The following is a 12,813-nucleotide window of genomic DNA, read 5'->3' on the forward strand; positions in this document are numbered from 1 at the left end:
TTGTTATGTTTGAGTAAACAGAAAAAGAGCACAAAAAACAGAAACAAAAACACAAACAAAAAGAAAAAAGAACCCATTAGTAATCATTATTCTTCAATTCATTGAATAATATAACCAAATTCTGCAATGGTCCCTTGAGACAAACTGACAACTTGGTGGATGTCCTTACCCGAAATTTGATGTAACCAGTTCTTATGACTATTTGTCCATGTAGTAGTAACGGGGTGCAATCCCCAATATCAATCTAAACAAAAAATGTAAGTAGCGAAGGTAAATAAAACTGATTGTCCAATTTAGAATATACATTAATTGTGTATATCAAGGTTGCCTGTGGCAACTAGGCATTTTCATGAGAATAAATCCCGCCCTTCACCAAACGGGCAAAACAACTCTTCTTAATGGTCACAGGCCATTTCTGCCTTATTCAAAACAATTCATTATAAGTTCCGTAGTGAAGACAATTGTAATTAACCATCATTACGTGAAATGATGACGCATTTCCAATTATAGAACACGTATATCAAGTACGGAAAGCACAACATATAGCTTATTTTGTTGCTACTCGTCAAGTACCATTAAAGCTAAATCTCATTGAAAAGTAAACCATGAGATAAGCGGTCCTCTCTTACCAGTTCCTGGAACACAAACAGTCACACGCGTCGGCAGGTAAGCCGAACGCTTACCAGGTATGCCTTCTTATACTAGGCGTCATCACTGTGCGCGGTTACCACGGCGACGCAAGGACAAGCGTCGTCATTGAAAACCGCATTCTATCCCCCAGCATTCTACAAATTACATATGCTATATAATTCAAAATATTTGAATAAAGCCTGAGAAACTAACAAAGCATGTATACGCTTCTCCTGACCCAATTTATATTTGTTGAATACTTAAATGGTTACTATCACAGTAATGTATAATCACGGGCACTAATGCACCTAACTACAAAAGGTTGGTGAGCATTACACGCAACATTCAAATAAAATACTGAGCTACCAATTATGATGGGGTATCCCTTTAACAACACCCTGAAATACATGTAACCTCCTAATAAACAATGAGCCGTGTTCTAAATCAAGTATAACAATGAAAATTATTCGAGCTTGAGAAGCCAGATTGCAATGTACTACATCTCACAAGAATGAAACCATTTCATTATCTGTATTAAGTCCTGTATTTGTCGAATTGAAGTAACAAATTGCTCTTGCTTCCGCTTGTCGTAACGCCTTCACTCTGTCACCACCTCTTTTGTTCAAGGATACTTGTTTAAGACCAATGAATCTGATTTCCGATTTGAGATGTAGCTGATGTGTTTTTTGCCAATGTTCAGCTAACGGAAGTGATGGGTCTTGACTGCCAATTTTGGCTAAATGTTCACGGATACGGATTCTCAACTGTCTCTTGGTGCTACCAATATATAGTTTGTGGCAGACACAGATGATGCCATATACTACAAAAGTTGTTTTGCAATTAATTCCTTGTTTAATGATCCAACATTTTCCATTTTTATCTTCGAATTCCGTTGTTCTTTGGTATGCATATTTACATTGTGGACAGACTCCACATTTCCTGAAACCAGAATCTTTCTTGTGTAACCATGTACCTTGAGTAGTGCTCTCAATGTCCGGTAATAACGATGGACTAAGGATAGATTTAAGTGTATTTGCTCTTCTGAAGGTAATGCGTGGATGATCACTCACAAACTCACCAATATGACTGTCCAATTTAAGTAGGTACCAATGTTTGTTCAAAATTTTTCGTAATCTCTGGTGGTCTGAACAATATTGAGTGATAAAGCTAATCGGCATGTTAGCTTCCAAATTATTCCCTTGTCTCTGTCTCAAAGTATCCTGCTGCTGCATCAATTTGGTTCTCTTGTATGCTTTACTTATATCTTTTTGGGCATATCCCCTCCTTCTAAAACGTCGTTGTAATAGATTACATTCCTCTTCAAATTTTAAGTTACTATTACAATTTCGTCTCGCTCTGATATATTCACCCAATGGTATATTGGTGATAGTTGGTCGAAAATGACAACTTTTAGCATGTAATATTGAGTTAACTTCAGTTGGTTTTCTGAATGTAGTTGTTTGTAGTACTTGATCTTCCAAATATATTGTCAAGTCCAGAAAATGTATCCGCTGTTTGTTGCATTCTCCAGTAAATTGAATATCAAAACAATTAAGATTTAACTTGTCCACAAATGCGTGAAATTCCTCTATGCTACTATCGACGATGCAAAAAACATCGTCGATGTACCTTGTCCAAAATTGGATTTTCTCAATGAAAAATGATTCAGTGTATATTGCTTTGTCTTCCAACATCCCCATGAAGATATTCGCCAATGCTGGGGCATATTTAGTACCCATAGCTACCCCCCTGGTCTGTTGGTATACCTTGTTGTCAAAGGTAAAGACATTGAGATCAAACGTGAGATGTAACATTTCTTTAATCATGTTCAAATGGTTGTAATACGAGGCTGACTCATGCCTGAAAGTGTAGTCAACTGCAATCATGGCCCATTTATGCTGAATAGACGTGTACAGTGCCTTCACATCTAGAGTCGCTAGAAGGAAGGTACTCTGCCAAGTAAAGTTTTTTAGTTTCCGTATAAGGCTGGTGGAATCTTGCAAATATGAATGAAGTGACATAGCCCTTGGTTTGAGTAATAGATCCAGATATTCCGAGATATTCTCTGTGACCCACCCAATCCCACTCATGATCGGGCGGCCCTCTGGTATCCTTTCATAGGGTTTATGTATTTTCGGTAAGAAGTACATTGTTGGAGTTACCGGTTCTTTTATCCATAAATAAGTGCGTTCATCATCCGTTATCAATCCTTTTCTATGCCAATTGAGTATGTGCGCTTCAACTTGCTCCAATGCTGATTTTCGAAAATCATCCGTTCTTAATTCATAGCACCCAGGGGTATTTAAATGTCTGGATGCCATTCCCTTCTTTCTGCACGCTATTCTAAGCACTCTTCTTTTCTTATTCTTCTAGACCTGTTAGCCGCTTTTGACACTGTTGATCACTCTCTACTTTTGGCTTCCCTTTCATCTTTGGTCTCACAGGTCCTGTGTTGTCCTGGTTTCACTCTTACCTCTGTAACAGAACATTCTCTGTCTCTTGGGCAGGTAAGTCCTCTAAGTCGTTCTTGCTGGCTCACAGGGTGCCTCAAGGGTTGGTGCTGGGCCCTTTTCTATTCTCCCTCTATGCATCTATCTTATCTTGCGGCTATCATTTCTTCTATTGGGATATCTCACAATTGCTAGGCTGACGACACCCAGCTATTTCTTTCTTTCTCTTCTTTTTCTCCCGAAATTCATCACAATGTCTCTGGTTGCAATCAAATCTTGGATGTCCTCTCACTACCTTGCCCTCAATGCCGGAAAGACCGAAGTACTGTTTTTTCCCACCAACACTCTTCCTCCCCATCTTCCACCTTCTTTTATATCCTTTCCGCCATCTAAGCTTTGAATCTCACCTACAGCCCGTAATATTTATCTTTACTTCGACACAAACCTTTCCTTCTCCACTTTTTTTATTTTTGAAACTTATGGTTTAGTAAAACCTATGTCAAAAAAGATCTCAAATGATCCATTTACAGAAAGGAGATAAGATCATTGTTCATCGGTTTAATTTCCTATTTTGTGGCGTCGACTTTCCAGGTCACTAAAAGCCTTGTCTAAAAATTGAATTTGGTAAAAAATAATCAGAAGGTTATTCATCCGTCTTGTATGTCGTCATGATCCATTTTTTCAAAATAGAATATTCTAGAATCAGTCTACGCCGTACAGAACAGAGTTATATGTTTAAGCATTTCAGTTTCATCTGATTAATTTCTTCTGCTTTCTTACAAAAGCGACAACCAACAGTTACTGACTGTTTGTAAATGTTAAGTAGTTCATTGGTTCGGAGAATGTTCTAAAACGTAGGAAATAATTCCTATATCAGGAAGTTTGCTGAGGTATCATGGCAGCTGGTTTCTAGGTTTGTGAGAGCTTAAATGTGTTCTTCTCGTCTTGGGTTTTGATCCAATCATCCTTCCACAATTTCTGTTTCACTTTTGCTTGGTTCTGGTCTAGTTCATCAGGATCTGATTCTATTTCTAGCAGCAAAACATTATATCTCTTAAACCAACCATTCAATACGTACCACTTGTCAGGGCTAATTTTAAAATGAGATAGGGTTTGGCTACCTGGGAGAGAATGCACTTGCGGGATAAGGATAAGCATTTCCCACTGTGATCTTGCAAAAAGTGAGGTCAATCCTAATGCATACTGAATAACCACTGTTGGTATGATATTTGGAAGTCTTAGGAGCTTCTTCGAGAATGAGCCTTCAAGAGTTGACCAAAGTTCCCAGGGAGTAGATATGCAGCCTTCAGATATATGTAGGAGAATTGGAGAGACTTTCGCAGTGTAAAATGTTAGAATCTGACATAAAGAAAATGTATCAAATTGTTTGTGTATCGGATGCCCTTGCGTCAGAAGAGATGTCAATTTTATTTCAGGTTGGTCTTCTAAGCCTGATCAATTCTACTATTATTGATTAAAACTCTCAGGTAGCAAGTCTCATTAATAATAGAAAGCGATTTGTTATTAAGGAACCACCTGCTTGCATGACTGAGACTGCATGACTGTGACGGCACCCACACGGACCTAAAATCATAATATTGGTTTTCATCTGATTAATTTCGAGTCCATTATCAGACAGAGATTGCTTTAGATAGTTCAAAGCTCGTTGTAGAACTATAGGTGTGTTATCGTTCAAGACAAGATCGTCCGCATGGAGCAAACATGGTATATGATGAGCACCAACTGGTGGAAATAAGCCAGTTTTATTCAATTCATCCTTCATGTCAGACAGAAAGAGATTGAATAGAGTTACTGCGAGTGGACATGCTTGCTTTAGACCATTATTGGCATTAATTTTTGTTGATAAGAGGCCCTGGGCATTAATGCGTATCCTACTGTAGGTGTTGTCGATTCACAGTATCAAAAGCCTTTTTGATATTAATGAAGGCCAAGTATATTTGTCTATTGTTATGATAAGCCTTCAACTTGAGTGTATTTATTAAAAATACATTTAGCTCAATGCCGACTCTTTTTGTGAAGCCGGATTGCCGGGGATCTTCTCTGTCATTAGTTGATATCCATGATTGGAAGAGCCTCAACAGAAAAAAGAGGCAAACAGTTTGCCTAGGGCGTCCAAAAGGGCACTAGGGCAGTAATTAGGTAGGTTCTCTCAGGGGCCTTTCTTGTAGATCAGTATGATAATCGCAGACTTCCAGGGAATAGGGATCTATTTGGTCTCCAATATATGAATATATACCTTATGTATCAAGGGTGCCCATGCCTTAGGGGCTGCCATGATCATTGAATTGGTCAGACCGTCTGTCCCCTGTGCTCTGGATTTGCTTGCTTTCTTAATCAATATTATGATGTCATCTATATTGATCGGCAGGTGCCAGCCCTTCTTTGCTTGGAGGGTCTGGGAAAGAGTTGTTCCACTCTTGATTCAAAGAGATTCTGATCATATTCAGCCCATGTTTCTCGAGAAATTGCATTTGATAAGTGTGAATTCTGGAGTGTGCCAGCCCCATTAAGTAATTGCCAAGTTGTTCGTACATCCTTCTTTTCGATCAATAGAAGCATCCTTTCAGCATCATTTTAAATCAGTTCAGCTGTATGTCTTTTAAGTCATTTCTTGTATTGTTGTCTGATTTTCCTTCACTTTGACCCGTTTGGATCGTCATGTAAATATTTGAGCTGTTTTAGCTCTTTGTTAAGAATTTTCTTTGCTTGGGTGACCATCTTATCTGAGGCATGGTTGTGAGTCATCTTTGTGTAATTCACTTTTTGGGAGATGAATTGAAACGGTAGCAATAGAGGCAGTTAGTTAACATCACCTCCATTTTTAAACTGGTGGTGGAAGGTTCTCACCCAAACTCTGATATATGTGTTACAAAACCGTCCTATGGTCAGATATTTTGGACATGTTAGCATACCAGGAGAGTTGTAGACGGTCATGGTCACTGGCAGCTTTTTGTATAACTTCAAAGGTTTTAACGTGGGGCAAGAGACAGCTGGAAATAAAGATGTAGTCGAGTACCTTATTGGACTTACCGTTGGACCAGGTGGCTTTATAGGGGTTGTCTCCATTTGGGTAGCCATTCATCATATGCAGGGATCGAGCTGCCAAGATTTCAATCAGATCAGTGGCATGGTTGCCTTCTTTTGAGTTAACTTTTGTGCGCCTTTATTGATACATGAGCAGTTGAAGTCTCCCCCGACGCTGATGAAATGGGGATTGAAGGTAGTAGTTCCTTCTTCGATCATTGTGATTAAAGCAGCAATTAATTAATCACTTTGTATTGCCACAGGATTCCAGTAAGGTAACGTTGAGGCTGGTCGTTAGTGTGCAGATTTAATGTGATTCCTGTGGCCTGTAAGAAGTTGTTTGGCATACGAAAGCTTCGATCGTAGTATAATTAGCAGCCAGACAGCCCATTAATCCTTTATAGGCCGAGTTCAATAACTATGTATATCCATCAAGTGGTGGGTTAGATAATAGCCAGGTTTCTCGTAGGCAGATGAATTGAAAGGTTGCTGAAAATAGATTAGCATTGTTGGGAAGATGTGTAAATCCTCTAGTATTCCAATACGCTGCTTTGCACAGTGTTTGCCGTGGTTAATGCACATTTTCCAAATCTAGCCGATTTTCCTTTGGGCATTTGTGAAAGAGAAGATTTATGCTTATGCAAAACTTGGTTGAAGAATGAAACTTTTCTGAAAGATGTTTCTTTGGGGGCCGTGATGACAAGCTGCTTATTAGGCTCTTCAAATGGGGCTGGCTCTTCTAGTTTATGGTAAAGGCGCAGTACAAACTTGTCGCTAACAATCTAAGTGAATTTTGAAGAGCGAGTCATTTGATAGGGTCCGATTTGTAAAGAGGAAGCTGATGTGTGCTTACCTCCGGAGGAGGCCTGAAGCCTCTCCGTGTGCAGACAGGAATCTCTCTACAATCAAATTCTGTTGGGAGCAACAAGTGAGCCATTTCCAATATAGAGATCTTAATCAGGCTCATTTTTAAATGTAGGATCACTTTATCCATGACAGTTTCCTTAGGAAATTCGATGATCCTGATATCATCAGATCTCAGGAAACATAAAAAAGGAATCATATGAAATAGATTCACGAAATTGAAGCAATTCAAGATTAAGTCATCCATCACCGGGAACAAGCTTTCTAGCATAAAGACAGGATGTTCAGGCATAGCTTTGATTCCTGGTGATTCATGCTTTGATCTCAGGTAGCTATATCTGTTGCCAAAGGAATCTCTGTCAGAGAATTGCACCGAGGCGTGATGTGAGTCTCTTCTTTCCAACATTGATCGTTTTTGAGAGGCAATAGTTTTCTGGTGCTTCCCTGCCAGGGTCGTGAACTGCTCAGAGACGGTGTTAAGGACAAAGTGAGCTTTATGTAAGGCTGAATGGATATCTTGGATCCTCGATTAACTGTGTTCCACCAGCGAATTAACTTTTTCAAAATCATCAACTTCAGAGGAGTCTGGGGCCATTGGCAAACTGTGCTTGAATTGTACATTGTCATCATCCATTGTGTAAAGGTCTTCATCGATGGAATAAGTTACATTCAGGCATTCATCATCTTCTACGACAGGGGAAACATCTCTTGTCAGTATGTTTTTTTCTGAGCCATTGAAATTAAGGCCCAGATGAGACTTAATGGCCATCGTCTTTAGGAAAGATGGCAAGCATTTAGCAGCGTATTGTACTGTACTGATCTGTATTCTATGTTACAGCGCTTTGGTTTAAGGCACTTAATAAAACACAAATAAAATACAAAAATATAAATACGTCTTGCCCCTGACTATTCTAGGTAGTTCTTATAGAAGATATAAACCAACAAATCTGGATTTTGAAAGGTCGAGTAGACCTGCCTGTTTACATGCTACACAATCGGTTGCATGCCCTGTTGAGTTGTAAGGCATAAACTAAGCCATTTATTACAAGGCTGCTGGACCCTAGACATAACTCCTAGTAAGGACTTTGTCATGATATTTGCATATTGGTAATGTCATTAGTAATGTCTTCAATAATGTCATTGACAATGCTGCTTGTGATGTAATTTTTGATGGTGCTCGTTTCAGTGTGAACAATGCATGTTGGCCGTGTGAGGTATGGTTGAGTAGCACATTCTTAAGCATTCTAGATTTTGAGCTGCTGCCCCCAAAACATTCAACTATAGTTCTTTCAATGAATATAATTATATATATTCAGTAAAAATCTGAATTTTTATTGCTTCGATATTTCACATGTTTCCACAAAATGTAAAGTATACTTTCCATACGTGAAACAGGAGATAGGAACTTCTGAAAAAGGGCACAGTTATCTACATGTATATATATTTCTGACATTCATAGTATAACATTGTGCAAGCTATATACAAGACAAATTCAAATTTATACAACATCAATGAACAATTCACAAGGCACCCTTTACTATGAAGTATAATGCTTAATACAATTACTATGAAGAATCACTCGGTTAAAATGTACAGATGTTGTTTGATCAGACATATATAGAAACATCTTCTGAGTGAAGCTGGATCTGGATCTGAGATACAGCCAGCAGAGAATTGTTCATTGTTTGTATTGGATGCGATGGAAGATGCAAGACTCTTAACCGTTAGCAACGGATTTATGCTGGTCATGTAAAGCTCCAAGGGGCACAAACTTGCATATGTTTTGGGAATTAGAAAAGTTGGCGATTATTGGGACGATGTTATTAATAGACTGGAGATAGTGACAAATTGTAATATTCCTAGTTCACCAAGGTACGTTGTTTTGGGTCAATTGTCATTCAGAATGTGTCTTATGAGGCTAAATACTGGTTTTACAGAGCTTTAATAATGTCCCAGAAAATGACTTAAGAAAACGGTAGAGCTCAGATAAGCCGCTGCCTGAAGAATGGATTCATGGTATGGTTTTATTATATATATGCCAGCAAAGGAAAAGATGTCTTTTTGACACGAAAAAAACCATTTGAGATGATTATAATGCAATATTTAATTATGTATATTGTAAAAGGTTTGTTTTTTACTTTTAAATTATTATGTGTATATTTTGTTCAGGATTGACTCACTGTTTAACTTTATTCTTCCTCTTCTTTCCTCTCCTCTTCGCTCTATTTTTCTCCTGATTTTTTTATAACTCCTGTTTTTGCTATAGATGCACTGATCTTAATCAGGTGTTTATGTTTATGTATTACATCTCTAGTCCTTGGTCTTATATGTGACTTTGTAATTAAACATTCTATAAATAAAAAAAGTTAAATATATATTTCTATATTTTAAGCTGTTCCCTGACAAACACATGGTTGTACATTCAATAACTATTTATTTATTTAATTGGCTTTTTATTATGCGCCTTATACCATACTTGAGTTTGGTTTCTAAGCGCGGATCCGGGTTTCAAACCTCTGTTGCTCTGCGTGGTCTTGCTTCCAAGACCAGCACGTTGCCCCTGTGATATCCTCTGTTACTATGACAAATTACAGTTAAAAATGTGCAAAATAACCTGCATTGGCAAAGACAATAATTTTGGGTTTGTAGTTGTTTGTTTGCAGACAAATGGTCATAGCTTTAATTACCGTTAGCAACCACTTCAGTAAAAATTGGCAAAATAACAGGAATTGGCAAAGTAAATAGTTGTGCTGTTTGTATTGTTCAATGAAAACCTAATAGTTAAAGCTGCTTCAATTATCATGAGCAATTACTAGTGTAAAGACATACGGAGAACGGGCATTGGTAAATGTATTGTAACCATTTGTAGTTTTCAACAATCACAAGCAAATGGTTGTTATGTTGATTACTATGGCCAATCACTCATGTACAAATGTATGAAATATCAAGCATTCTGAAAGCCAAATCTTTTTCCATTTCTAGTAAATAACAAGCATTAACAATATAAAATACTTTCTGCATTTGTTGCTGCTCTTTGACAAGCAAATTATCATAGCTTCAGTTACTCTTACCAGTCAATCTATAAAAATCCACCAAAAACAAATATTGGCAAACCCAATAGTTTTGGTATTTCTGCTGTTCATTGACAAACAAATGGTTGTAGCTTTGTATACCGTTTCACAAAGTATAATATGACAGTTGCACATACAAAAAGCATTGGCAGAGCCAGTAGTTTTTAGGTTTGTAGTTGTTCATTGACAAATGCTTTTATCTTCATACCCCTTCCTCTCACGCAATACCCCCATGATACTTTAATATGCACACATGCTGTAACCCAAAAAAAGGAATCAGTAAAAAAGAAATTTTATTCAAAAAAGTTAAGGATACTATCTATAAAAAGTAAAGTTTGCAAACATTAGAAATGCCAAAATTAATATTTACATAAAAACTCAACGTAAATTGAACATTTGTAGTCATAAATATTGCACCCTCACAACAAATGAATCCTTAACTTCTTCACACAACTGACCCATGTTCTAAAAGATTGGAGTTCTATCCTGAGTAAAGCAGCATGTCACTCCTTCTCTGAATTCACTAGGCCTCATTAGGAGTATGGCGGTAAGGCAACAACGGCGCCGGTATCGGTACTGGCACCGTTGTTACCATACTGCCATTCTACGAGTTCTGCTCTAGGGTACCGGCACCCGCGAGCAGAGCTCATGTTTGCACCGACACCGTTATCAACGGTGCCGGTGCATCCATGCTTCTCATCCCCCCTCTGCCCTATGGGGGAGAATGGGGATCGGGAGCCTGGCAATACCGCCAGACGCGAATGGGCAATTACCGGCCCATTCAACTCGCAATGGGCTGGTTATTGCCCAATCGCGGGTGGCGGTGCCGGTACCGAGTTTGGCGGTAGCCGTGCCTGTAAAACAGGCACGGCTACCGCCAAACTCATATTGAGGCCCGCTGTTCGGAATGTAAAAGTTTGGATGCTAATGTTAATATATCAAGAAATGTGTGATCAGTTTTTACAATCAAGATTCTGAAAAAATGACACTATACCCAGGATATTAGAAATAGATTATCCAGTTGTGATGCTTTAACTTGATCCACTGGAGCAGATGTGGGGTTGTGCACCCTCTCTTCCCTAGGCTTATCCTACAGCCTTTTGAGAATATGTGTTCTATGGCATTAAAAGTGACAATTAAGTGTTTTAAAAATATCACAATCTTTTGTCTATTTGTGTTGAAAAGTCAGTATGTGCAGTTATAATATTACATTTTTATAAACCATGCGCCCAGACAATAAATATTTTTAAAAAATTAGATGTTCAAGTTGTGATTTACATGGCATACATTAATTATTTCTAATTATGTTTCATAATGAATTTGTATGGTTTGAGAAACTAGATACAGCGTGTCCTAAAACAAGTGATTAAATAGGATAAAACACTGATAAAAAGACTTTAAATGTCTAAGGAGGGAGGAAAAAGCATGTTTTTGTATTATTATTACTTCCATGTTCAGGATGCTCAAGGGTAGGGAATTTAAATGGTCCACCCTTTGTAAAAAGAGTCTGAGGAAGTGCTTATTGTAACATGTGGCTGCAGCTACTGGCCTGCAGGCCATCTCCCCTCACCCTCAGCACCGTCTCTCTAATGTGAGAATGCATGATTTTATCTTGCTTTGTGATCTGTGTGCCCAGGCTCTCTTTCAGATGTGGAGAAGAAATCATTGTATGCGTATATACAAACAGCGAGACGGAGTAAAGCTGTCGGATTCAATCTAGCAAAAAATACCATTCCTCAATGAATATATCAGCATAGTCTAGAGCAGGGTTGTCCAACTCCAGGTCTAGAATGCCGGAACCATGTTTGATTTTTAGGATATCCCTCATTAATATTCATGAGATAAGTGTACATGTAAAATGTATGCACATTTCTTCTCATGAATATTAATGAGGCCCTCAGGGCCTGGAGTTGGACAACCCTGGTCTAGAGAGTGTGATTTGGTGCAGCGTTTACATCACCACCAATATGTGTAAATGTATTTCCAAGTATCTTCCTCAATGGTTATTACCCGCTTCAGCTTTTCTAGGATGAATGCTATGTGAAAAGTAACTCATGAGAATCAATTTTTTGTAGGCGATTGAAAGGCTCAATAAAAGATGAAAAGAAGAAAAAGTTTGTGACAGGAGAATGGTTTCAAGATGTGAAAGCTCAGCGTTTTGAAGAGGATTTACACGGGTCTGATCTTCTTCGAGCTTCAATAAGGAAAAAAAAGACCAAAACACACAGTAAGTTAAGAGTATATTGACCAAGGAGCTCTGCAAATTCATGCACTTTTTCAATGCATATATATCTAAAACAAATGTGTAAATAGGGGAAACTACTGTAATTATGTCATGCAACACAACACAGGACACACCCTACCCTTAAAAATATAAGGAAATTGGGGAAAATTCTCCTGTCTCCAAAAAGTTCAACTCTTGTACCTAGGCAAGTATAAAGTCAATGTTCATAGTCAAGTTATGTTATCAGCGATTTACGGGCAATTTTAAAGAGTTAGACACTTTCTCTCATAGGAAATAGCAGGAAAAGCCAAACAAGTAAGTCACAGTTATATTGAAACAAAGCTTAAATGTGCCTTACAAGCCCAAGGAGCCATGAAGACTGCAACCACCCAAAACCTCACAGAAGAATCTCAAGCCCAGGTTCCAATGCTTAAGACAAGAGTAGGGATGGCTGCAGAGAAAGGACATCGTCCCACAAGGAAAACTTTGTGGTCAAAGCAGAATTAACAAGCATTGTCAATGCCAACCG

General features: G+C 38.2%; 1 protein-coding gene across 3 annotated transcripts in view; it reads left to right on the top strand.

The window, feature by feature from the left end:
* LOC138480861 (synaptotagmin-like protein 2) overlaps nucleotides 1-12,813 on the top strand; it is a 749,121-nt gene that overhangs the window by 382,925 nt on the left and 353,383 nt on the right. For all 3 annotated transcript variants that reach the window (XM_069612635.1, XM_069612634.1, XM_069612636.1), the window contains exon 3: nucleotides 12,136-12,287. In XM_069612635.1, the coding sequence (XP_069468736.1) occupies nucleotides 12,136-12,287 (152 nt within the window). The remainder of the gene's footprint in view (nucleotides 1-12,135; nucleotides 12,288-12,813) is intronic.

This window comes from Ambystoma mexicanum, chromosome 5p (assembly GCF_040938575.1).
Source record: "Ambystoma mexicanum isolate Mex_15411 chromosome 5p, UKY_AmexF1_1, whole genome shotgun sequence".
Lineage (NCBI taxonomy): Eukaryota > Metazoa > Chordata > Amphibia > Caudata > Ambystomatidae > Ambystoma > Ambystoma mexicanum.